Genomic DNA, 14153 nt, shown 5'->3' with positions numbered 1-14153 from the left:
AGTCTCCTCTCCTCATTTGCTTCTGGCCTCAGCATTTAGTCTTGTGAGTCTGAGAAAATGCAGATAGTAAGTTTCAGAAGTTGGCAGAGAAGACATTAAAATTTTAAGTTTCCAGTAATTTTCTTGCTAATTTATTTCAAGTCTCTCTAGCAACACTTCCCTCTGTATTTTGGTAGCAATTGAATCTTATGTTAATTGATATATTAGAGGGTGAATTTCTCTCATCTCTATTCTTGTGGGGGATACGGTATCTTCGGATGTGTTTTGTAATCCTGAACAGGAATCTTTGCAATCTCCGTTATTGTCAGGAGAAGTGTTTCTTCCAGCCCTGGAATTTCTGCAGTCGTCTGTGTCCTATTTCCTTTTCAAGGGTGGTGGCATAGTCCAAGCTATCTGGGGAGTTCCAGCATCTCCTGGAATAGTGACTTCAGGGCTGTGGCTCAAATATTTACTTCTCTCTTTTGTCCCAGAATAGCTGCCAGTTTCAACCAGGTCATGAATGAACTTCTTGTCAGTGTGTTTGGGGAGAGACTTTCCTTTTCTCCCTCCCACCTACTCTGTGCACACTTGGTTTGAGTGAAGCATCTGCCTGATATTAAAGTATTTTAAAACTTCCAGAAGGAAAATTCTGATTAGGAAAAAAACCTTTCTTTTTGAGTGAACTTCTTGCAAAGATGGTTATTTGAAGTCATGGGTCTGTTGAAGCTGGAGGCACTAAAAGCAGTGAATGGAGTGTGTGTGTGTGTGTGTGTGTGTGTGTGTGTATGTGTGTGTTTATTGACTACATTTTGAATGCCAGTACACAATATACAGTTACATTTGACTTCTTTTTGTAATGTAATTGCAAACATATTTAATCATATGATATTTTAAAACATGGCTGTTGTTTTTGAGCATAGTTAAGCTCTACTGAAGCTCCAGGTTTCCTTTTGAAATTAACTTTTCTCCTCCCCTGCCTCCAGTGCTCGAGATTCAGTCCAGTGCCTAGCAGATACTATTTAAATTAGCTTTTCAGTTTGCTTTTTCATTAGAAAAAGCCACATAATTTGATACTTGAATTTCATTTTTGATGTGTCCTTATTTTTTTTGGTGGTACTGGGAGTGGAACCCAGAGGCTTTCTACCTCTGGGCTATACTCCCAGACCTTTTTAAAAATATTTTTTATATTTTATTTGGAAACAGGGCCTTACTAAGTTGCTGAAAGACTCACTAAGTAGCTGAGGCTGGCTTCGAACCCGTGTGATCCTCCTGTCTCAGCCTCCCAAGCGCGGGGATTACAAGCGTGCGCCACCACGCCCGGCTTTTGATGTGTCCTTATTTTTATTTATTATCATTGGTAAATAACTTTTCATAATGAAGGAATCATGGGTTTTTGTGTTTCATAATACTTACTGGTGAATACAAAACCTAAAGATATTTATACCTTTTTTTCATATTTTTATGACCTTTTCTAGCTTATGCTAAGACCTGGTATTCAAAAAGACAGATGTCCAACAGTCATTACATCCAGTGATGTTTTCTATACCTTTCCTAAAAATAGAAACTAGAACATAGCAGCAATGACAGGCACATGCTGTGTGATCTGATGATGCTTGGTATCACCTGCCACCATGTACCAACTTGTTCACAAAGACATTTATGGAGACAATTTTTCAGAGTAGTAGGAAGAGACTTAAATACCATTGACATAGAAGAAACTTCTCTGTAATTTTCAGTGATAAAATGATCAAGGAACAATTGCTCAGCAAGAGGATGATTAAAAACTCCCATGAAGCCCATTCTCAGCATGGCGTCAAGTCCCTTGACCCGACCGTCCCACCTTTGTCCTCCCCTCTTCATTTCTTTCTTGCATGACCCCTCCCTGTACAATCTCCATGATTTCCAAACAAACAAACAAACAAACAATAGCAACAAAAAAGATCATTGATTGCTCATGTTACTATTTAGTTTGGGCCATTTGGATGTTTGGGATGGCCTAAAGACTTGGGCTGAGGCTGCCTCTTCCGTAGCTGTTTTACTACTCTAACAGCCTTATGGATGGAAGAGAAAACATGGAGAACTCATAGCCACTCTTAACTGACTTCAACTCCCACTTCTATACCTTAGGGGCAAGAATTAGGTAAGTGGTCTTAACTGTGGGGAATGGGAAATGTAAGAGACACTCATACTACTTCGGGATCTATAGGTCACTCACATGGACTGTTTCCGGTTCGGCTCTTGTGGTGAACATAGGCTTTGGAGGCAAGCCAAGCCCTGTTGGAAACTGTGGTTTCATGGTAAAGGGCATACACTAGCTAGTTCCGCTTTTCCTCTCCTCTCTCTTTTATAAAATGGTGCCTTCCTCATCACACACAAAAGCAGTGGCCATTGGCTACTGACACATTTTATTTTTTTAAAATAATTTTATTTCTGCATTGTAATTTACATTATCATGAGATTCAAAGTGATAACAAACATACGTGCATATGTCACTTCATATATTCCCCTCTGCATCCCACCTGTTACCCCTTCCTCCCGCCCTGTGGGCATGCTAGTGAGATTGATAATGATACCTTCATATGTGGACATAATATTTTTTGAGCTAATTTTATTTTTACCAAAAATGAAAATGTTAGAAGAATAGTACAGGGAAGAACATTACAGTTTTACCTTGCCTATACAACATCTACTGTTATTGAAATTCTCATTAATCAGTTTTAACTCTCCAGTTAGTCCTAAGTCTTCAGAATATAATTGAGTAACCACTACTACTAGTTGCTATATAGTAGTTGTAGTAATACCCATAATCACTAGCGGATAATTGTACTTCCTTTGGGTTGGTGGTTGTTTAGGGAAATGATTGAACTAAACCTTTATACATTGGCCGGCATTGATAAATTTGATTATTTCTCTGCTATAATGTCCAATATAGTTACTGAAACACATATTAACAATGATTATTATAACAAATTTCAAGAAGAACAAGCATGTCTGTAAAAATAGTCTCTCTCAAAATACTCTGTGCATAACCATTTCCTTGACTAGATACTTTCTGAAGAAAGGATTCATGTGTGTGTATTTAATGTAGTATTTAAATTTAGTGTATATTTAATCCACAGTGCTTTACGTTTGTCCCTGGCACACTGGCAATAATTTTCTCAATAATGTAGGCTGAAAAGTAAATATTTGAATGTAGTGGGCCAAATCTAACTCTTTTTTCCTACTAGCCAAATCATGTTTCCTGTATTCTTTTAGGTTTTAATGGCTTTGGTGTTCATCTTAGTCTTGCCTTTTATAACCTGAGTTATATACAAAAGTGTTTTATAGGCTTTGATTTTTATGAATACCTTTATGCCATACAAAGAACTTCTGATAATATGATAGATGATCATAAGTATTTTGTTTAATAGTTAATTATTTAGCAGTTTGGCAACTGGAATGCATCTATAATTATTTTTCACATCTGCATTATATAACTGATGGGGGTAATAGCAATCCTGAGACGCTTACAGATCATCACGTGTCTTGTTTTTCTGAGTAGTTGGAAGTTCCTAACGTATATAAAGTGTATGAGATGAATAACAAAGGTAGTATTTGGATTAATCAAAGGTACATTATTCTTAAACTTTTTGGATATTATATTAGTATTCTCTTTTACTAAGAAAACTGTGTTTTGTTTCTTACCTTTCATGATTTTTATTCTCTTTTAGGCAATAGAGATTATGCCAAAGATGATCCATTGGAGTTTAAGTCCCACCAGTGGTTTGGAGCATCTGTGAGGTCAAAACAGGATAAAATTTTGGTAAGTCTTTGGGCTATTTTCTCACAGGAAATAGTGAGTTTAGTCACTTTATGTAGAGATACAGGGCATTTTATGTTTCCAACTTGATAGTAAAATTCAGTTTGCTCCAAGATGGAGGGTATAAGAAAAGAAGATTGCTTTGACCAAGGGCTATCTATCTGAGGAGTCTATCTCTTTTGTCATGTGGGACCAGGCTTCATCTTCCTTCTACCCTCGTTCCTACGTTGCTTCTTTTTCCTGCCCCACTTCTTGGTGGTTCTCATCAATTTATTTCTCTCCAGTCAAGTTTAGGAATCGTGTTCCTTTGATTAATGAAGCATATTAGTACCTCCTCTCTTTTACAGCACATAACCTCCCTTTTATTCCCCTTCTCCTGCACCTTGACCCCATTCTTCTGAGCTTCTTCTCATTGAAAACACCTTCTTCAATAGCTGTCTCCACTTCTTAACTTCATATCTCTCCCCAGCCACTCTAGACAAGCCTGGTAGGCAAGGCCAAGGTCACCATTGGCTTTCAGATCACCAAAAGCCACTGGTACATCTTTTTATATACATAGCCGTGGACACCCCCCCACCCCCGTATTTGCTCTTCTATTCTTGCTCCTCAGCACCATTCAACTAGGTCAGTATCCACTACTTCCTACTTTAAAATACTTTAAAGAAGAACAAGATTATGTCATTGGAATAAAAATTGAAAATATTATGTTAAGCAAGATTAGCCAATCTCAACAAGTAAATAGTTGTATGTTTTCTTTCATATGTGGAAGCTAGGTAGAAATTGGGAAACAAAGGTAACCCTGGATAGAGGAGCGGGACTCTAGTGGAGTGATGGAAGGGGCTTAAGGGAGGGAGGAGAGGGGAAAGAGATGTAAAGAAGGTAACAGTTGAAATAATGCTCTGTACACATAGCACATTACCAGTGCCAATCTCAAAGACATGTATGGGAGAAGTGGAGGGGAAGGAGGGTGGGTTCCAGAGGGAAATGCTCCAAGTATTATGTGCATGTTGATTCCTATTACTCTGTATCTCAGTATGACGTATAATGATAATGCACCAACGAAATATAAAAAAATCCTTTTTATTCACTTGGTTTTATGACATCATACTTTCTTGATTTCTCTTCCGTCGTGTGGGCTGCTCCTTTGAAGTCTCCTTTGATGGTTCCTCTTGTACTCAATTTCTAAATGTTGGGGTGTCCTTGAGCTCTCTCCTGGGCCCTTTTATTTTCTTGAACTATATTTTTACCTAGTGGCTCCTATCCTGTCCCATGCCTGTAAATTTTAACTACTGGTCATAACCCCCAAATCTCTATCCCTAGCTCTTAGTTTTCTCTGGATCTTTAAAGACATATTTTGAGACTACAGAGTTGGCATTTCTATTTGGATGTCTAACAGACTGCTAAAATGAGCATGCCCAAAACAGGACTCTTGTTTGAACACAAACAAGCACACAAGACAAGTCTTCCCATAAAATCTTTCCCAGCTCACTGAAAGGCATGGCTCTCTACTGGATCTACCCCTCAGCACTGTCAGTTCTGCCTCCAGAATACATGGCACCTCAACCAGTAGGTCTGGAGCTTCATTGTTGCTGCTTGCAGTGAGCCACTGTCAAAACTTGCTTGGGCTAGCAGAGTTGCTCATCTCATCTTTCGGCTTTCCCTCTTCTCTCTACTACGATTTATTCTGTGTTGAAGGATCAAAGGGAATCAGAGCATTTCACTTTTTGATTAAAACAGTCAAGTGGCTTTCTTTTATTCTCTGAAGAAATATTGAAAGTTCATTGTGGTTTCTAAGCATCTGCAAAATCAGGTTCCAACCTGTCTCTTTGGCATCCTCTCACTCCATCTACATACATTACACGTGTCTTTTTAATATTTCTTCCACTTGTGGAGTATTTGTCTTCTCTCTGCTTGTAGTACTTGTCTGGTTGATTCTTACTCGATTAGTTCTCATGCAGATTGCTTTTCCTTAGAGTCCTTCCTTATTTTAATTACCTGCTTAGTATTTATTTTTGTCCTTTAAAAAGGTGATTATGTTTGTTGAGTAATAAATTGTTTAGGAGGGAAAGTTTCAGCAGGACTTTATTTTGTAATTTTTTTTTTTTTTGGTACTAGGGATTGAATTTACAGGAAGCTTTCTACCTCTGAGCTATATCCCCAGCCCTATTTTTTAATTTTTATTTTGAAACTGAGTCTTACTAGGTTGATGAGAGTCTCACTACTTGCTGAGGCTGTCTTTGGACCTGCAATCCTCCTATCTTAGCCTCCCAGTACTGGTATTACAAGCATGTGTCACTGTGCCCAGCTCAGGAGGACTTTAAAGGATATGTATGACAAATTTTAGAGATTGGGATGTTAGGCAGAAGAGGCGCAAAGAAGCAAAAATAAGCAGAAATAAATCATCCACTCTTGATCATCAAGTACATGTATAGAAGTACACATTCCTACTTTCAGTCTTATCGGGGTAGATATAAAATAACCCAGTGTTGCTTTCTACAGTGCTTACGTAAGCATTTTTCTTCAAAAATTGTTAATCAAAATCCATTGAACTTTCTTCCAGTAAATTAAATTGTTATGCTTTTGGTAGATTTCTGTGCTATTAAAAGGTGTTAGTTTTTTTGCCAGGCATGGTGGCACGTGCTTGTAATCCCCGCACTTGGGAGACAGAGACAGAAGAATTGTACAGGTTCGAAGCCAGCCTCAGCTACTTAGTTAGGCTCTCAGCAACTTAGTGAGACCCTGGGAGTGTAGCCCAAAGGTAGAAAGCCTCTGGGTTCCATCCCTAGCACCACACACACACACAAAAAAAGGTGTTAGTTTTAGTTTATACATAATATTTCAATTAGAACTCAGAAAACAAATAGTTCATGGTTTATTTGGAAAGTAAATAAAATAAGAACTGCAAATTCTTTTATTCTTTTCTTAGTAAATTATTTACTACTAATATTTACTTTAAAAAAGTAGAAAAAAGCTGGGTTTAGTGGTGCACACTTGTAATACCAGTGTTTGGGAGGCTGAGACAGGAGGACCTGGGTTCGTGGACAGCCTCAGCTGAGTGAGGCCTTTTACAACTCAGTAGTGAGACCCTGTTTCAAAATAAAGACTAAAATGTAGGGCTAGGTGTGTAGCTTGGAGGTAGAATGCTTCTGGGTTTCATCCCCAGTACAGCAAAAAAAAAAAAAAAAAAAAAGAAAAAAGAAAATCTACTTTTTTCTTAGTAGATTATTTACTGTATAATTTAGGGGTGTATCCTACATGAGTAAGAGTGTTACTGAATTCAAAAGTTGATTTCATCTATGATTTTCAGCTCCTTAGCATATAGTATGAAGAAATGCACTTCCTGAAATAATTTTTCTCAATCTTTTGAAAACACATAGTTTGACTACAAGTGTGACCTTCAGAAGAAGGTGAGAAACTTAAAATCTGTCCATTACTATGATAAGATAGGATCGATTTTTTTTATAATTTTTATTTTTAAAATTGTTTGTTATACTGGGGAATTGAACCTAGGGGTGCTCTACTGCTGAGCTATATATACCCAGTTTGTTTTACTTTTTATTTTGAGATAGTCTTGCTAGGTTGCCAGGCTAGCCTTGAACTTGTGATCCTCCTGCCTCAAGCTCTTTAGTTGCTAGGATTCCAGGAGTGTACCGCCACACCCTGCATAATTCTTATTAATGCTTTGAAAGTGATGTTATATTTTGAGGTAGTATAGATGAAATGAGAGACTAATTTTTCAGAGAATTTTTATATCATGGACTGAACCTTTGGTTTTAGGCTTGTGCTCCATTGTACCACTGGAGGACTGAGCAGAAACAGGAGCGAGAGCCTGTTGGAACTTGCTTCCTCCAAGACGGAACGAAGACTGTTGAGTATGCTCCATGCAGGTCAAGTATGTAGGGGAAGTTGTGTCTTTTAATAAAGGGCGGGAGCCTAGTGAACATGTGAGTGTGAGTGTTGTACATGTGACAAAGCCTGTGACATATTGTAAGACTGATGAGAGCAAAGTCATATTGATGTAAAGAAATTACACATGTGAAGTAAACAAGGTTATTGTTTGTAAGAACTCATTTTCTTCTTTCTTGGCTAGTATTTATTAATACCTGATTTTGGAAACCTGTATTTTAAACACAATTAGACAAAAGATGCCCAGTTGAGCTTTTCTAACAGAGACTTAGGATCCCACGACCAAAAAATTTGATTTCATAGGTCTAGGTACAACCTATGGGTTTAACAACCTGGATGTTTGACACAGTGCCTAAATTGGTTTGGTTTAGGCATATAAAATCACTTAAAGCCACATTTTCTAAGGTATTTAACATCCAAATCAGATAATCACATTATAGCTTATGGACTTGTTTTTATAAATAGAATATTATTGAAATATAGCCACACCCATTTGATTATGTAGGAGAGTTGAGTATATTTATAGTTGCTTATACCAAAAGGCCTCCAAACTGAAAATATTTCCTATTTTGCCCTTTACAGAAAAGTTTGCTGACTCTGATCTAATAATAAAAGCCCCAAATCTTACAAAAAGCCCAGAGAATAGCTTATAAGACACAAAAGCATTGGGAGGCTGAGACAGGAGGATCACAGGTTCGAGGACAGCCTTTACAAGTAGATTCTCATCAACCTAGGGAGACCCTGTTTCCAAATAAGAAATAAAAGCCAGGCGTGGTGGCACTCGCTTGTAATTCCAGCATCTGGGAGGCTGAGACAGGATGGTTGTGGTTTGAGGCCAGCTTTAGCTACTTTGTGAGGCCCTTTGCAAGTGAGTGAGATCCTGTTTCAAAATAAAGAATAAAAAATAGGGCTGGGGGGTGCCTCTTGGAGGTAGCATGGCCTTGGGTTCCATCCCCAGTACTGCCAAAAAAAAAAATAAAAAATACACGTGCGCGCGCGCGCGCGCGCGCGCACACACACACACACACACACACACACACACACACACATAATGTCTGGGGGTGTAGCTTGGAGGTAGAATGCTTCTGGGTTCAATCCCCAGTACCAAAAAAAAAAAAAAAAAACCCAAACAAACAACACAAAAGCAAAGTGAACTTTTTTTCTTAACAGCTCTGGCTTTCATCAGCTTTCATCAACTCTTGATAATTGTATATGATTGTTCCAACATTTTAAATACTGAGCTACTTTCAGGCTCAAATTAAGAGGGCCAATCCATCCGGAGAAAAACTCAGTAGCCAAAGCTTACAAATGTGAGTTATATTTTCAGGTTCAGCTGATAATTCATCGATAGCTGTAGGTAACTCACTTTAGCCACTGTGCACCCTTTGTTTCATTATTGATAAAACACTGATTCCAATAAGGCCTGCCAGAGGCACGATTTTCATACTTTACTAACTTACGCAACCCAGTACTTGGTTTTACCTGATGGTGTGGATTATGCAGGGCTGCGTTGCTGACTTCATGATAATTTGTCTTGCTTGTGGTGGTTTGTGGGGTTTTTGTTTTGATTGGTTGTTTTTTATTTTGTTTTCTGGTACTGGGTATTGAGCCCAGGTATATTCTACCTATGAGCTACACCCCCCCACCCTATTTTATTTCTGTTTTTGAAACAGGGTCTTGGTAGGTTGATTAGAGTCTCACCACTTGCTGTGACTGTTCTCGAACCAGCAATCCTCCTGTGTTTATGTACTGAGATTATGAGCATGCCCCACCATGCCTGGCTTGACTTTGTTTTTAATGTGGCCCTATATGGATACTCTGGACAAGGAATTTCCCTGTCTAGTACCAGTTTACTTTATTGCTGATTATAATTGCTTCCTGCTTTTCCTAACTGCATCTATGACCATTCTTGGCATTGTGAAGTAGACCAGATGTCCATCTGTTCTGAAAATGCCTGAGCCACAAATCATCTGATGTAAATACTCTTTCAGTGCTGTGCTCAGATCGAGTCCTTTGTTCCTTCTACTTTTTGCTGATAATATTATTTGAACATAGATTTGCTCAGTTACAGTTTCTAGTTGGCTTTTCCTTCTACTTTTTCATTGTTCAGAGAATGATACGTCTATCATTGATTTGAGATAGTACAGCACAGTAGTATAGACATGCCCAGATTCAGGTCTGTACTCTTTATTTACTGCCTGATTCACCATTGTCAACTTACTTAATTTCCCTTAGCATGAATTTCCTTATCTGTACAAATTGAGAATAATAATAACATCTCTTCTAGGATTAGCTGCAAAGATTTAAGAGAAATGGCATGTATAATGTGTTGGTAGAGTACTTGGTCACAGTAAGAGCTTAATAAATACTAGCTGATCTTAACTACCATGGCAATATTCATACTCATAGAGTCATTGCCAGGCTTAACAAATGGGAGAAGTAGTAACCATCTGTAGAAGCAAACTTCAAAGGCTTCACTGAAATAGGTTCACCTGAATGATTCTGCATTGCCAGGAACTCTCCTTAAAATTGCCAGTTTAATAGATACCTGTTTAAAATTTGAGCAGGTACAGTTATGTTTTTTAGCTGGATGTTCTGGAAAAAAATAATGCAGAGAGTTATACAGTATGATAATCAAAAAAGAATGTCTTTATAAATAGCCTGAAATAGTTCCCAAGATGCAACTTGAATAAAGAAAATAAATGGCTGACTTGAGGTTAGAGCAGAATTCCTTGGTATGACTCACTAGATACTGGAAACCCCAGCCCCATATTTTCCCACTCTTTCTTGGTTAGGATAATTTACATTGGGGTAATTATACTCTTGTTGCCATTTTCTAAAAAAAAACTTTAAAAAAATTTAGGTATTCAATATGTAATTTTGGGGGCAGTTCCCAGGTTTTTAAAATGGGTTTAAAATTTTTGATGGGATTATTTGACAAAGACATTTGGAAGTTTTTTTCTTATGACTAAAAATAGATATTTTTTGACTCCTATATTTGGGTGGCCAGTTCTAAATGTATTTTGAGGATAATTTTATATTTTGTTCTTTGCATAACTTTAAGTTTGGGCCTTGGCATTTTCTGAAATTTCAAACTATGTTATTTATAGTTTTTATTTTTGTTGGCTATAAGATATATATATATCAAATGTATATATTAGGAATATATATATATATATATATATTTGATATTATTCATAACAAGTTAGCAAAGACCTAGCAAGAGTAGGATAACAGGAAGAAAGTTTCAAGTTGATTGGACTTTTAAACTTATAGATTAAAGCTAATTGGTATTTCATGTATATGAAATATAAAGTATTAAATATCATTGTGTTGCCGGGCGTGGTGGCGCACGCTTGTAATCCCCGCGCTTGGGAGGCTGAGACAGGATGATCGCACGGGTTCGAAGCCAGCCTCAGCTACTTAGTGAGGCTCTCAGCAACTTAGTGAGACCTTGTTTCCAAATAAAATATAAAATAGGTTTGGGAGAATAGCCCAGAGGTAGAAAGCCTCTGGATTCCACCCCCAGCACCAAAATAAAATAAAATAAAATAAATATCATTGTGTCTAACATACTATAATAGTAATCGTAGTTTGTGAAATTTAAGTTATATATTTTATACACATGCATAGTGTGTAGTGGGTCATGATATAAACTATATCCTTGCTGTGAATTGTGGTTAAGAATAGAAGCTTGAAGCCAAGAATGGTGGCTCATGCTTGTAATCCCAGCATTTGGGAGGCTGAGACAGGTGGATCCTGGCTCATGGACAGCCTCAGCTACTTAATGAGGTCCTTTGCAACTCAATGAGCCCTGTTTCAAAATAAAGAATATTAATAAAAAACTAGATCTGGGGTGTAGCTCAGAGGTGGAATGCCCCTGAGTTCTATCCCCAGTACCGCTAAAAAAATAAATAAATAAAAATAAAAAAGAATCAAAGTTTGAAATTCACAGTTTTGGTTGATCCTTCTTTTCCCTGGAGACGAGCCCATGTCCTTCAGTGCTTCTGCGTTTGAAAGCATGCTCACTACTCACCTTTTCAGAGGTCTTATGACAAATAAGCGCCTGAATGAAAGATCACTCTCAGAAATTAGTACATTATCTTACAATTATAGTGATACTAGATTTTTTTTCATGTTTTGTTTGTGTTATTTGTTTGCTTTTGGGTTTGTGTATATTTCCAATCTTTTTATTTTAGAAAATATTGATGCTGATGGACAGGGATTTTGTCAAGGAGGATTCAGCATTGATTTTACTAAAGTAAGTTCTCATTTAAAATTGAACAAGACTCAGATCTACCTTGCCAACTAAACTCTCCTAAAAATAAGCCATCATTCAGCTTCTTTATAATTAGTACCTGGTAAATGAAAATAGCTGCTAACAACCCATTCATTTTGACTTTCTTTACTTTTATTATTCCCTCCCTAGTAAACATGCTTATTTGAAATAGGGAGAAATCACAGTGGGAACGAAGGAAATAGAGAATCTCCTCAGTAAATGATAGGTAACTATTAAGTCTTAATATTAAAATTTCCATTTATATGGACTTATAGAATACTCAAGTTTTTTATTTTCAAATGAAATTCTTTTTTTTCCACAAAAGCTATCAGTGAAAGCTTTATTACAGAATTAGAGTTTAATTATATAAAAGCTGAGAAAGACGCATGTTTGCCATCTGTTGTGTGACTGTAGGTACCAAGTGAAGCTGAGGCAATTTAATAATTGTAGAAGATGGCATATGGAGGGCTTTACATATTTTTAACTAAACTAATATGCTCTCCCAAGTTGTTAGTTTCTGTTTTTCTAAAGTAAAAATTTCATTTTATGTTTTCCAAGGTAAATTTTAAATACTTCATACATTTTTCTTTTGTTTACTATTATTTGTGTTTTTGAGGTATATGACCATATACTCACAGTTGAGAATAGTAGTCCTTTCAAGAGAAGTTGCAAAAATATATTATTTTAAAGTAGAGCATCTTTAAAAGCCCTGTTGTAGCTTTCTTGGAAAACATGAGCAAAGAATGACTTATATCAACAATAAAAATCACCAAATGCAGAATACCCAAAAATCTTTTATCTTTCTAATTTTGCATTTTATCTTTATTTTGATTTTGTGAAAAATTTCTGTACTTGATGCTTATAATTATTGCTAATTTTCCTTACTATATAATTGATTTTTATCTCAGTTTACTGTTATAATTTCAAATAGAAGGATCATAGATGAAATGTTAATAAATACCACATTTAAACTTGCATGATGTTTTCAAATAGATGTTATTTTTTTAAAGAAATGTTACAAGAGTCCATGTTCTCTGTACCTATGCTCCTGTAACTTTTCCCCAGAAATATTCTCATAATTCACATCTCATTATAAATTATCTTACTTTCTTAACCCATTTCAGAAAAAAAGTAACATTTTAAGGCAGACAACTTAGATGAATTTTTTATATAGCCATGGTAGGAGTTTGTTGAAAGCCTGAAAGGGGTAGGTATACATTTATAGTGGAAAAAAAAAAACTTCGCTTGCCTTCAGTAAGAAAGAAATTTCCAAAATACTGTGCTCAAATATGGAATACCTTGAATTAGAACCTTACAGTTTGGTACAGAAGCAAGAAATGCTAGTTAAGTGTAATTTGTAAAAATCTGTCCTCTGACTTCACACCTGTTAGTTCTGTGAGGCACCAAAAATAGTTTTCCCTTAGCAGAAAATTCTTCACTGATAATTAGAAAACTTGCCTTATATAGTCACAAATCTAATATACAAAATTAAAGCGTGACTTTATTATAACTCAATAATACTTTGTATTAGTACTATATTCAAAACATGCAAAACAACTAAGATCTAAAGAAAAAATGTTTTATATGTTTATATAGTAATGTTGTATTATAACTCTCCTTAATTTTATTTTAGAAAAGGTATGGTGAAAAACACTGACTTTTAATCTAGATGAGTTTGAGATTTATGATTTTATTTGTTTTAAAGTATGTAATAAAATATACATACATATCTTCTATGTTTATTACATTGGTTTCTGTTTTTAAAGCTTCTTTTTTTTAAGTATGTATCTTTGTTTTTGATTCAATCTAGGCTGACAGAGTACTTCTTGGTGGTCCTGGTAGTTTTTATTGGCAAGGTAGGTCAATTTTATTTTTATATGATCCACTACTGCCTATGTATTTCAGATTCACCTGCTTTATCATACAACTCAGAAAATTTTTGTTATTTTCAAAGAAATATTAAATGTAATTTAAATATGTAAAACATTGTTATACAACATTTAATAAAAATATACCACATTACATAATATGATCTGTATTTAATAATATATATTTTTTCTGGTAGAAAATTTAAAAATATTTTAAAGTAAATTATAAAGTAACTTATAAAACAATTTAAAATAATTTATTCTTACTGTATGCAGTATGTACTTTAAATCTGTACTACGGTGACCAGGAAACAGTCATTAG

At 35.9% G+C, this 14153-nt stretch overlaps 1 protein-coding gene across 2 annotated transcripts in view; it reads left to right on the top strand.

The window, feature by feature from the left end:
• The window catches only part of ITGAV (integrin subunit alpha V), a gene marked incomplete at both ends in the record, with an annotated part of 83677 nt that overhangs the window by 25960 nt on the left and 43564 nt on the right, over positions 1–14153 (top strand). For both annotated transcript variants that reach the window (XM_080689614.1, XM_080689613.1), the window contains 4 exons: positions 3690–3781; positions 7556–7670; positions 11884–11945; positions 13774–13819. In XM_080689614.1, coding sequence (XP_080545740.1) covers positions 3690–3781; positions 7556–7670; positions 11884–11945; positions 13774–13819 — 315 coding nt within the window. The remainder of the gene's footprint in view (positions 1–3689; positions 3782–7555; positions 7671–11883; positions 11946–13773; positions 13820–14153) is intronic.

The sequence above is a fragment of the Muscardinus avellanarius genome (assembly GCF_963383645.1).
Source record: "Muscardinus avellanarius genome assembly, chromosome: 2".
In the NCBI taxonomy this organism is placed as follows: Eukaryota; Metazoa; Chordata; class Mammalia; order Rodentia; family Gliridae; genus Muscardinus; species Muscardinus avellanarius.
The sequence above is the reverse complement of the archived record's forward strand: the minus strand, read 5'-3'. Positions and strand labels throughout refer to the sequence as shown.